At 43.0% G+C, this 12,997-nt stretch overlaps 2 protein-coding genes across 2 annotated transcripts in view; one reads left to right on the top strand and one right to left on the bottom strand.

The window, feature by feature from the left end:
- jak2b (Janus kinase 2b) overlaps positions 1-12,997 on the top strand; it is a 55,357-nt gene that overhangs the window by 19,462 nt on the left and 22,898 nt on the right. Inside the window, exons 9-19 of the mRNA XM_080530633.1 lie at positions 15-126; positions 598-784; positions 939-1,063; positions 1,212-1,346; positions 1,805-1,892; positions 2,524-2,651; positions 3,289-3,427; positions 4,157-4,308; positions 4,452-4,602; positions 12,127-12,263; positions 12,738-12,927. Coding sequence (XP_080386759.1) covers positions 15-126; positions 598-784; positions 939-1,063; positions 1,212-1,346; positions 1,805-1,892; positions 2,524-2,651; positions 3,289-3,427; positions 4,157-4,308; positions 4,452-4,602; positions 12,127-12,263; positions 12,738-12,927 — 1,544 coding nt within the window. The remainder of the gene's footprint in view (positions 1-14; positions 127-597; positions 785-938; positions 1,064-1,211; positions 1,347-1,804; positions 1,893-2,523; positions 2,652-3,288; positions 3,428-4,156; positions 4,309-4,451; positions 4,603-12,126; positions 12,264-12,737; positions 12,928-12,997) is intronic.
- LOC308159093 (polyadenylate-binding protein 1-like) lies at positions 5,855-8,178 on the bottom strand (the record flags this gene model as incomplete). Its single annotated transcript, XM_080532848.1, has 3 exons — positions 5,855-5,860; positions 6,752-7,180; positions 7,306-8,178. 3 exons carry the CDS (start codon positions 8,176-8,178, stop codon positions 5,855-5,857), a joined length of 1,308 nt encoding a protein of 435 aa, XP_080388974.1.

Raw genomic sequence — 12,997 nt, 5'->3', positions numbered from 1 at the left:
GTTTTTGCCCACAGGATGGAGTTTGCCATCAAAAGACTGCAGAAGTCTGGAAACAAGCGCGGTCTGTACATCCTGCGATGTAGCCCGAAGGACTTCAACAAGTTCTTCCTGACCTTCGCTGTGGGGGTGTGTACGCTATTTCACTACGTTACCTGATAAGAAGATAAAAATGTACAAAATGTCAATCGATTTGTCCTATTGGACACACACAAAAAATCAGGTGTAGTGCTGAGGCACAAATGTGTACATTTCAAGCCTGCAAACTGCGACACTTTAAATGAATGTGCAATAACACTATGTGCAATAGGACAACCCTAGTCGTCTTATCTGTACAGTATAGTATAGTGGATAGTGTACATAGCCTTTATTTATGTAAGCCAGCTCCTTTCCCTTCTTGTTTTTTTTTTGTTTTTTTTTCTTTCCTAGCACCAGGGGAGCCACCCCTCCTAAATGTCGTTGTTTGGTACCTGTGCTATAGCAATGACAATAAAGACCATTCATTCATTCACAAGGTGTTCTGGGAAATGATGTTGCTATCGTATCACCGGAACACCCGTTGGATGATTCCTATCTTTTTGTCGCTCTATTTTCTATCAGTTGTATGATGCCATTGAGTACAAGCACTGCCAGATCACCAAGGCTGACAACGGAGAGTTGAACCTCAGCGGAACCAAGCGGACCTTCGGCAGCATGCAGGAGCTGCTGAGCTGCTACCAGAAGGAGACGGTGCGCTCCGACGGCATCATCTTCCTCTTCAGCAAGTGCTGCCCACCCAAGGCCAAAGGTTCACTTTGAAGTTGATTATTTCAGAGACGTCTATTTAAGGCTTTACTGGTTCCACCGATGTGATCTAGGGTTAGGGTTTAGGTTAGTTTTGTGGTCAGTTGTCCATACGGTTTTCTCATAAGGTCCTTTTTGTTCTTCGTTCTCCCACACAGACAAGTCCAGCTTGCTGGTGTGCAGGAGTAACAAGGGTTCAGATGTGCCGCTCTCGCCCTCGCTACAAAGACACAACGTCAGCCAAATGGTGTTCCACAAGATCAGGAAAGAAGACCTCGAATTTGTAAGCATTTCAGTTCCCCCCCACACACACACACACACAGTTTGTGATTGTACATCATCCTTCTCAATGGGAGACTCCTGCATCCGTCCTGGTAGAATAGTTTCTGGACAGGACGTTTCTGTACACTTTGTTTCTGTCCTCTTTCCAGACTGAGAGTCTAGGTCAAGGGACGTTCACCAAGATCTTCAAAGGGGTCCGTAAGGAGCTGACGGACTACAGGGAGATGCACCAGACAGAGGTCATCATGAAGGTCCTGGACCAGGCCCACAGGAACTACTCAGAGGTCAGCAGGGAAAAAGAACCTTCATTGTGTGAAAGAGCTCTTAGAGGGTCTTTATCAGAAACCACCTAGCTCTGGAGAGAAATCTGACCGTTAGGTCGTTCATCATCCTAAAACAGACAAACAAACAAACAGTAATCCTTTGGTGTTTACGCAAAAAATGCCGGTCGAGAGAGGACGCTGGCGTTGCTTGTTCGCTACTTCTCCGCCCGAAATCTAGATATACTTACAGTGTACAGAGTAGATTGTCCTACAAAGACACTTAGATTTAGATTTAGTAATCCAAAAATGTATTAGACCCCAATACTTTCTTTTATTATTTTTTGGGTTTCTTTTTATTTTACTACTCTATCTTTTCCGTTTGTAAAGTGTCTAGAAAAGCGCTATATAAGTCTAATGTATTATTATTATTATTATTACTATTATTATTATTTACTGTTCCTCTCTGTCCCCTCCTACAGTCTTTCTATGAAGCCGCCAGTATGATGAGTCAGCTCTCCCACAAGCACCTGGTCCTGAACTACGGCGTGTGTGTCTGCGGGGAGGACAGTGAGTCGGGCCTCCCGTCATCCTGCTTCATTAGCTTGTGTTATGATGTACTTCCTGCTGCTACCTCCCTACCCTACACTCTTCTGACAGCTTTTAGCATCCGTTCAGACCAACGGCAAGACCACAGAGCAGCTAGTCCACGGTGGGCTGCTCTCTACGAAACCCTCTTTTACCTGAGAAATCTCAGTCATATAACATTTGGGCACCATTGAATCAAAGCTCACGTAGAGATGGTTAGTGCCAAACAGCTTGATAGTGGCGTTTGTCACTTAATCAGCCGTGAGGGTTCGTTTGACCACTCGATCAAATTCATTTGATTTTTTTTTAAATTCAAGGTCCCTTCATGACCTTTCCTACATATGTGCGTTCTACCACCCAGTATCCTTACATCTTAAAAATCACATCAGGATAAGCTAATATAAAGCTGATTTGCTGTTTTTTTGTGTAGGAGGAAGGCTAATTTACAAGCAGTCAACTAGTGGTCGTTGTGTGTAAATAGCAGCTTAGCATTGAAAAAGAGGCGGCTCTTTTAGTAGGTAAAAAGGCATGGCTGTTCTAGTGTTAATCCTTCAAGTCCATTAAAGAAATATATATATTTTATCCTTCTATAATGTCTGAAAACTCTTTTCAGATATCATGGTGCAGGAGTATGTGAAGTTTGGTTCCCTGGACACCTACCTGAAGAAAAACAGAAACTCTGTCAACATCTTGTGGAAACTAGAGGTGGCCAAGCAGCTAGCCTGGGCCATGCACTGTCTGGTAAGCAGGCTTCCCACGGGTCCTTGAAGTCCTTGAAAGTTTGTGAATTTGAGAAGAAAAAATAATCCTTAAGGCCTTAAAAGTTTTTGAAAATAGATATGGGTCATTGAAAGTGCTTGAATTCCCCCCCCCCCTCCCCCTCTCTCTCTCAAAAACATATGTTTTACATAATTATCGTAGATAAGTCACATTGCTTAACTTAACATATTAAGTTACTTAACATATTAAGTTAACATATTTCACAATATATAGTTTTGCTGTGCTGTGGTAGAGAAGGCAAGAGACCATCTAGTGTTCACACATTCAAGCCTCTCTTTTTTATTGTTGTCTGTGAGCGGATAGTTCCTATTATATAAATTCTCATCTAGATCTGTCTCAAACTATGCCGTGTTGGGTCCTTGAATTTGAGGGAATTGAGTCTTGAAAGTCCTTGAAAAGTGCTTGAATTTGATGTTTCAGAAGGTGTGGGAACCCTGTTACGATGCATTGTACATTCGAACCATTTACAAGCTACGTACTGCACCAGTCTTATCAAAACCTGAGGGGAGTTTGTGAGGAGAATGTTTAGGTTAATAGAGATTCATTGCTTCTCTAAAGCTCTGGACGTCCTTTCCTGACTGTCCTCTGTTCCTTCCAGGAGGAGAAGAACCTGGCCCACGGGAATGTCTGTGCTAAAAATGTTCTTCTGATCCGGGAAGAGGACCTGAAAGCTGGGAACCCCCCCTTCATTAAACTCAGTGACCCTGGAATCAGCATCACTGTCCTGGCCAAAGAGAGTGAGTTCTCTCCTCCTCCACTTCTGCACAGAGATGGTGTGATACTGCTAGGCTGCCACAAGGGGGCGATGCATACGTATGGGAACTCAGTTGTATGTTGATGATTTTCCCATCTCAGATGTACAAGCACAGCGTCGATTAATTGAATTCCTTGTTGTTGTTTTTAAGCCACTACATCAGAAATGGTAGAATATACATTTTTATTATTTGAGAAATATTGCACCTTTTCAAAAACCATGGGAATAATGTTCTGGTTGAGTTGATGGATTGAATTGTGGCGACTGTGGCGCAGGAGGTAGAGCCGGCATCTAATGTCTTAAAAGTTTTTGAAAATAGACATGGGTCATTGAAAGTGCTTGAATTCCCCCCTCTCTCTCTTTCTCTCAAAAATGTTTTACTTAGCTCGTCAACTAGTAAATAAGTCTCTGTATTGCTTAACTTTACACAATATATAGTTTTGCTGTGCTGTGGTAGAGAAGGCAAGAGACCATCTAGTGTTCACACATTCAAGCCTCTCTTTTTAATTGTTGTCTGTGAGCGGATAGTTCCTATTATATCAATTCTCATCTAGATCTGTCTCAAACTATGCCGTATTGGGTCCTTGAATTTTAGGGAATTGAGTCTTGAAAGTCCTTGAAAGGTGCTTGAATTAGATGTTTCAGAAGGTGTGGGAACCCTGTATATAAGTCAGTCCATTTATTTCTCCATTTGAATTGACTTGTGTTTCAGTATTGATAGAGAGAATCCCCTGGGTGCCTCCTGAGTGTATTGAGGATACTGCCAACCCGAGCCTGGCAGGGGACAAGTGGAGCTTTGGCACCACACTGTGGGAGATCTGCAGCGGAGGGGAGAGACCCCTGGGCACCCTGGACAACACAAAGGTGATGGATGACACATCATCAACTACAACACCAAAATTCGCCATTTGACACTTTCATCCAAATGAAACGTGTGTGTGTTTACTCCAAAGTCATGAAAAAGCAGTGTCAAGTCTTGCCCTAACCCTTGTCATTCATTTGTGTAGAAAAAGCTATTTTATGAGGACCGCCACCAGCTGCCTGCTCCCAAGTGGACTGAGCTGGCCAACGTGATCACCAGCTGCATGGACTACGAGCCCTCCTACAGACCCTCCTTCAGAGCTGTCATCCGGGACCTCAACAGCCTCTTCACACCCGGTCAGTGCCTTCCAACACACTCCTCCTGGTTTCACGTTGTATATTGTTTATTAACATTTAAAAGTCCAGTATGTAATAGGGTTGGACGGCATAGTCGCAATACAATTAGGCTACTTCATAGTTTCGCAAATATACGTGGAAAAGGCACACTTTAGTAGGCTACACCATACATGAAAATACATGGAACACATAAAATACACAGCAAGGAAGATCTATGAAGAACTATGAAGAACGACATCTTGGAACAGCGTCTTAGAAGAATGCTCTTTCTCATTAGCTTGGTTCTTACACAAAGTTTCAACTGCTGCTCAAGGTATTTCGGTTTTAGAATACTGCTCAATAATCACTGAAATATTTGACTTGGAATTATGCAGTGAACATACTTCAAGCTTTTCATAAAAACCACACGCCTCTTTCTCATTAAATCAACGTGACTCTGACTCGTCTTGAACTGTCGTAAGTCTATCAGCAAAGAAAATGTTCAAAATAAAAATACCCATGGTAAAGCTGTCAAAATATAGAGCTTTAAAAATAAATGTACCGTATTTTCCAGACTTTAAAGCCCTGTCCGGACGGCATATAAATTACCTGAGGACCTCGGTAATATTTTTTTACCCTAGGACCCCAGTGATTTTAATGACCTATGCGGATGGAAGAACAAATCTCCTTGCATGTTTGCGTTTCGCGTGCAAGCTGCCATTTAACATCACAGAAGAAGAAGCTGTTCCTGCCGGATATTTTGTCAGACCCACAACACAACGCACGTGTAGCAACAACAAGTCATTTGATTGGACAAGAGGCATTCCATGACTGCTGATCAGATTTCCAGAGCGAATTTACGAACGCAGCCGACACCACTCGCAGACTCGTTTTTTTTCATAACACGAAACTTTACGTTTTAAAGTACCCACTCGATATAATAAACAGCAGTTTAACGATCACGAAATACTCATAATTTGTAAATACTTTCGTTTTGGGATGTGTTCGCGTTTGGGGCTGTGTGAGCATCTATTATGTGTAGTTATGTGTTTCTAGCATGTCGATGTTCTATCAGAATGTTTTGATGTTATTAAAATTAAGAAGATGAATGGCTGAAATGGCGCAAAGCGGGGAAAAACAGATACGAGATCTAAAGTCTCGAACGATTATATTTCAAAACAAACTTTAACTCCCCGAAGGCTCATTCATTCATTCATTCAAGGACCTTCGCCTGTACAGGGGTGTGGAAAACGAAGGTTTCTGCCGAATGCTGCTAACACTGGAACCACGTTATGAAATATCAGTTAACAGATATTGGGATGTATCGTTGATGAATTTTCTCTTACAATGTATATATTATCGGGGGGTAATATTGTACGGTTATCAATACGTCAGTTACCTTGCGATTCCCACCCCTAACTTCATCCCTGTGTGTTGTCAGACACCGTGATTTATAGAGTGCTAGATCCAGACCATACAAACTGCACAGTTTACAAGCTAATGTTAGGTAAATTCGCTAGAACTGGTTCAGAAGAAGAAATCAGTCCATCGTCACTTGTCGTCGTCGATTAACCTTTTAGGTGGTTTGGTTATCCGATAGTGGAGATTCAAGGGAGTTAATAATGTCATCCACATCCATTGTTTGCACAGAGCTACCCCGGTCAAAACGGTAAATTCTAGTATTCATATCGCGCAAAATCATGCAATACTGACATGTCGATCCGGACGGTAATAAAATTACCTGAGGACCTCAGGGTTTGCTGAAACACAGTAGGTAATTCCAGCCGGAATAATTACTGGGGTCCCTGGAGTAAATCACTGACATGGTCGGTCCGGACGGCATATAAATCACCGAATTACCCCAGGTAAAAAAAATATTACCGGGGTCCTCAGGTAATTTATATGCCGTCCGGACAGGGCTTAAGTCACACTTTTTTCCCTGCGACTTATAGTCAGGTGCGACTTATATATCAAAATATATATAATTTCGGCAGCCCACTGGGCCTCCAGCACAGCGACATCTAGCATGTTGTGGATGGATGAGATGGGACTCTCACCTGGAGGGAGGGAGAGTAAATATCAGTAACAGTAACTAACAGCTAATGGGGATCCATTGAAACAAACAAATAGACTCACATATCATCTGCTTCTGGTCCTCATGGGCAGCGACAGCCAGAATGGAGGCAGGGAGAGGCTCCTGGTCCTGGACATGGACAGCAGGCTGCTGGGCCTGTGGAATGGCAGCCATGAAGAATCCAGGTGGGGGAGCAACCTGGTAGAGGTTGATGTCTGGGTTGGGAACGGTGCAGACGCTGGCCATCCTCTGCATGTGCTGGTTGGTTGTGTGAGTCTGGCGCTCCTCCTTGCTCTGGGCCAGGGCCACATACAGGGGCTTGGTGGCCACGATGCAACCGTTCATCTCAGTCACAGCCTTGGTGGCCGCCTCAGGGGAGGAGAAGCACACAAAGCCAAATCCCTTGCTGCGTCCACCCTCCATCATCACCTTTGCACTGGTGATCGTTCCAAAGTGGGAGAACTCTTTGTGCAGCTGCTCATCATCCAAGCAGTCATGCAAGTTCTTCACATACAGGTTGACACCCTGGTAGAGAGAAACCCTGTTTAGTGAGATGTTTTTCATCCCTCAAATACATCAACAATGTTTACCATGACTATCCCCTTATTTTACTTGTACAGTATATGTATATTTTTTTCATAAACACACACCTGGTATGTGGTCCTGCAGCCCTGCTTTATCTGCTCAAACTGGCGCTTCAGCACAGTCTGGCGCTCTCCTCTCTTCAGGGCACGGCCCACGTAGATCCATCTCCCATTTATCTCCTGGCCATTCATCTCATCAATGGCTCTCTTGGCATCCTCATGCCTTGCGAAGTTGACAAATCCAAAACCCATGGATTTACCAGCGCCATCAGTCATGACACGGACGCTCAGGGTTGGTCCAAATCTTTCAAACCTCTCCTTAAGGCGTTGGTCATCCATATCCTCTCCAAAGTTTTTTATGTAAATATTAGTGAACACTCGAGCCCTGGATCCAAGTTCAGCCTCTCGTTCATCGCAAGAATTGAAGTGTCCAATAAACACTTTTCTGCCACTCAATAACATGCCATTGAGTCTCTTAATAGCTCTCTCAGCGGCCTCCTGGGTATTATACTGCACAAAGCCAAAGCCTTTAGAGCCATTCTCATCAGATGCTACCTTGCAGGAAAGGATGTCCCCAAACTCAGAGAACATGTCGTAGAGGTGCTTGCTGTCAAAAGTCTCCACTAAATTCTTGATGAAGATGTTGCCTACCCCACTATTCCTCAGAGAAGGGTCACGCTGAGACCACATGATGCGCATAGGTCTTCCATTGACGTCATCAAAGTTCATGGTGTCCAGGGCACGCTCTGCGTCAGCTTGCTGGTGAAAGTTGACAAAGGCATACCCAAGAGATCGGCGTATCAAATCCCTGCACACTCTTATAGAGATGATTGGAGCAGAAGGGCTGAATTTCTCATGCAGCATTCCCTCAGTGGTGTCCCTGTGGAGATCTCCTACATACAAGGAGGCCATCGATTGAATAGACGCACTAGGATTCATGTCTGCTGACTGTAAGATTGGAAAAAGTTTGTAAAAGTTTGTGAAACAAATAACTGTCTATCTATCTAGCTCTTCACAGAGGACTTGCAGGTAAATGAACAGCATGTGTACTGCAGATGGATTCTAGAAGCCCAGATGCATGTTCTACTGTACATTGTTATGTCATCACACTGTGATATTCTTAATGACTGGATGTGATGTGTGTAATGTTTTAGAAGAATTCTAACTTCAGTCATTGTTACATCACAGACCATAGCCAGAGTCCATTTAGAGGCCCTTAAGCATGTCTTTCCCAGAGAGAGAGAGTTGACCATATTACACATAGCTGCAACATTTGCAACTATGCAAATAAAAAGTTATTATTATTATGATGATGATTATTATTATTATTATATTCATCACAAGTCATTTCACAGCAATCGAATTATGGTTGAATTATGGCTCAAAACTACCAAGGTCATGTCCTCTGTGTGTCTCAATGGGAGCTACAGTCCTGGTCCATCCATGTTGGCAGAGCCTTCTGAAAAATCATTTCATAGAACACTTTGAAAGAAGTTGAAACATTTGAAACAATGTAACTATTTATTGAACTAATAGATATTTCTTTGTTCATTCTCTAAACAACTGTTCAACTTTAGTTGAATTCAGCACATTGTCAAATGTTTAAATAACTTTAACTTTCCTACACTTTGCACGTAACTGTGTAGACAGAGAGCTTCAGATGTAAGACTGACAAACAGTCAGATATTGCTTCCAGCTGTTTTACTTTTTCTTTTCAGTAAACCTCATTATGGTTTATGGATACCCAAGTATATCAAAGTTAGCGTTGTTTTGGCGCCCAAAATACCATAACTGTCCCATATCACTGCTGTGTAATACTGATATAACTACATCTCACTGCTGTGTACTACTGATATAACTACAGTAAACTGTGTAATACTGATATAACTACAGTAAACTGTGTAATACTGCTATAACTACATCTCACTGCTGTGTAATACTGCTATAACTACATCTCACTGCTGTGTAATACTGATATAACTACATCTCACTGCTGTGTACTACTGATATAACTACATCTCACTGCTGTGTAATACTGATATAACTACATCTCACTGCTGTGTAATACTGATATAACTACAGTAAATTGTAATACTGATATAACTACAGTAAACTACATCTCACTGCTGTGTAATACTGGTATAACTACAGTAAACTGTGTAATACTGATATAACTACAGTAAACTGTGTAATAGTGATATAACTACAGTAAACGGATGCTTGGTAAAGTCTGTCAGTGCTGCTCCACAAGGGATGTGTTAATAGTCTCCATGATGGAGGCTGAAGCTCCATACTGACAAAGGCTGACAGTTTACATGGTGACAGTGGCTGTAGCTGGTCTGCATGGGGAAGGTGAATGCTGGTCGCCATAGTGATGGAGACTATAGTTGGTGTCCATAGTGATGGAGACTATAGTTGGTGTCCATAGTGATTGAGACTATAGTTGGTGTCCATAGTGACTCAGAGGTCTTTGATGATGTTGCCCTTGAGGCAGATGTCGTCTCCTTGGCTGAAGACCTGCAGACGCAGCACAAGAGTACACACAGAACCGGGAACGCGCATACAGCACTGAACAACATTCGTAGAATATAAACTTGTGACTGACAGTCACATACATACACACAGAGGCGCCCCGTCCATAGAGGCAACCAAGGCAATTGCTTGGGGCCACCAAACAAAAAGGGCCTTTTTGTCAAACTAAAACTGTCCTTGGATGAATGTATTTTCAATGGAAATCATGGCATTCAGCGTTCAGTCGCTCTGAGTCTGCTCGCGCTGCTGCGCTCGCGCTGCGCATACATTCATCCAAGGACAGTTTTAGTTTGACAAGCTAAACAATATGAGGGTAGTTAAGAGTTTAACTAATTTTCATTGTGAAATAGCTAGTTTGGTAAAGTATTCCCTGCAATTATGGCGTTATTATATGATCTATAACACCACGGACATCCATATCCGTAACCACTATTGGCAGTATCCACGCCGCTGCCCCAAAACCCCCCTAGTGGGGCCCCGCCCCCTTCTAGCTTGAAATTGACTTCTAGCTGCCTCTCAACTGTCAGCAGCAATTATGAAGCGATCGCACATTTCTGGTCACCAAAAAAGAAAAATGAAAACGAGAAGACAATGAAAAACGACACCAGGATAGTGGTAAGTGGATAGAAGCTGCAGAGTGCAAAAATGTAAATAAGATGCAGAGTGCAAAATAAGTAAGATGTCTTAGGCAGGCAGACAGACAGACAGACAGGCAAGCAGGCAGGCAGACAGACAGACAGACCCAGTGGAGTCATGTAAAATGTAAATAAGAACACCAGCGGTTTCAGAATATACTTGTTTATTGATTTTTTGATTTATTTGTTTATTTATTTGTTGTTCTTGCGCTGTTTGATATTACATATTAATGTTGCTGTTTCAGAATGTGAAAACACCAGCAGTTTCAGAATGTAAGTGTGTTAAGAGTTCTAATAAGCACCATTGTGAGTTGATATTTCATTAGTTATAGCCTATTGCTCCAATTTGATGTTACTACACATGGCTCCTTTGTTGATCAAATACTCGGACGTGTGTGTGACTGTTAATTAATACATTATGACATTTATAATGAATTCCTTTGTTTCAGACAGTTTTTTTACTTACACACACACGAACGCGCGCATATGCGTGAACTTCGTAAAACCGTATTATATTTTAGTGTCAGGGAAATAAATACATTTAAAATGTTCCACATCGTCACCCGCCTAAGACCCTTACCAGGGGCCTCCATAATGTTGTTTGCTTAGGGCCCCCAAAAGTCTAGGGGCTCCACTGCATACACACACACACACACACACACACTGAAAGATTATCAGCTCATCAATACGAAGTAGGCCTACATGAGAGTACATGCACAAAACGGGCTAACGTTACTCATTAACTGTTTACACAACAGCGTCAGTCAAATCACAGTGTGACAGTCAGATGGAGCATTAGGTAAACAACCAACAGCAAGGTAATGCATATTATCAGCTGAGAAAAACAAAGTTTACCTTTGATGACATCGACATGAGCCCTGTTTACCCGTACCTCCGCCGTTCTGTTCGTGATGATTTTAGATTATATTTGCACCGCACATATTGCCCTGTAATAAGAGCATGCGACCACAGCTCCCTTGTGTCTCGTATTGTCCAAATGTTCCCTGAATTTTAGCTGCATGTTTTTCCAGCATGTAAATCCGTTGTCTATAAAAATTCGACTCCAATTATTTTCCCCTGCCTATATTGTGTCGTTGTTAAATCCAAATTTCCCGCTAAATTCAGACCAATTACAAAACTGTTTTGCAAGCGCGTCGCCTCGCGCATGTTGAGAGCGATTCAGTCTCGATTACGTGAACTGAGTGTCACGTGCGGTTGACTGTTGCATGTAACGTCCATTTCGGACACCAGGGGGCGAGAGAGGAACCGAAACGAGGAACCGAAATCTCCGTTGCAATTCGGTTCGGTAGGTACCGAATGTAAAGTAACCGGTACCATACCGGTACCAGTTTTCGGTACCCAACCCTAGTTATAAGAGGAGGGGTTTGGGACTGCTCGTGGTTCATGAATCTGTATTACTTGTGCAACTAGCATTTGTAATAATGTGGTTGCTTTTGGTTTCAAAGGGATGGGGCGGGAGAGGTTACTAGATCCACGTTTTTAGATGAGTCATACAAGGTTACTAAGGAACTTACTGTACAGTACTTCAGTTGTCTGACATGAATGCAGGGATATGGAATGTTAGGGAATGTCATTGTTTAAAGTGGGAAGGTTCCCATCCCCTTCTCCCCATAACAGATTCCTCTTTATCTAAATCTAAAACATCTCAAACTGTCCTTGTGATTCATTTGACTTTGAACTGCGAGGTTTCTGTCTACAGATTACGAGTTGATCGTGGAGAGCGACATTCTGCCCAACAGGAGTGTAGGGTCTGCCTGGGTCACCGGGGCGTTTGAGAACCAGGAGCCCACCCAGTTTGAGGAGAGGCATCTCATCTTCCTCCAGCAGCTGGGCAAGGTGACCAACCACACCTAAACTAAATTGATACTGCACTTTGACTTCACTTTCTGCTCCATACAGATACTTTATTGTGAGTTCACATTCAAATAAAATAGATTTGTTATATATTTGTTAAGTTTTTATCTGCATAGTCTATTGGATGCTACTGAATAAACCAAACAGAATAGGAAACAGAATGGAAATGCATATTTAAAAAAAAAATTGGATAGACATATCTCTCAACTCGGCCGGGGGGGGAAGGTACCAGGGGCACCTAAAGTTCGGTCCGGGCCTGTTGAGAGTGTGTCCCACATTGTCCCACACAAACATACTCCTTGTCCCACATTTGGTAACCACACCACCAAAGTGAAGGACGAAGCACAACACCAGACGCCTGCGTGTTTGTGTACATTATTAACACCTCCGTCGTACGTGGCATGATTTGAATGTCATCATCTCTCTCCCCTCCTCATGTCGGTTCCTCCTGGTCAGGGGAACTTTGGCAGCGTGGAGATGTGTCGGTATGACCCCCTCCAGGACAACACGGGGGAGGTGGTAGCCGTGAAGAAGCTGCAGCACAGCACGGCGGAACACATGAGGGACTTTGAGCGAGAGATCGAGATCCTCAAGTCTCTTCAGCACGAGAACATCGTCAAGTACAAAGGAGTGTGCTACAGCGCAGGTACCGTACCAAGCCAGACGTGGGTCAGGTGACGTGGTCTGACTGAGACAGGGATCAAAACATGGCATGA

This window comes from Nansenia antarctica (assembly GCF_963989245.1).
Source record: "Nansenia antarctica genome assembly, chromosome: 5".
NCBI classification, from domain to species: domain Eukaryota; kingdom Metazoa; phylum Chordata; class Actinopteri; order Argentiniformes; family Microstomatidae; genus Nansenia; species Nansenia antarctica.
The sequence above is the reverse complement of the archived record's forward strand: the minus strand, read 5'-3'. Positions and strand labels throughout refer to the sequence as shown.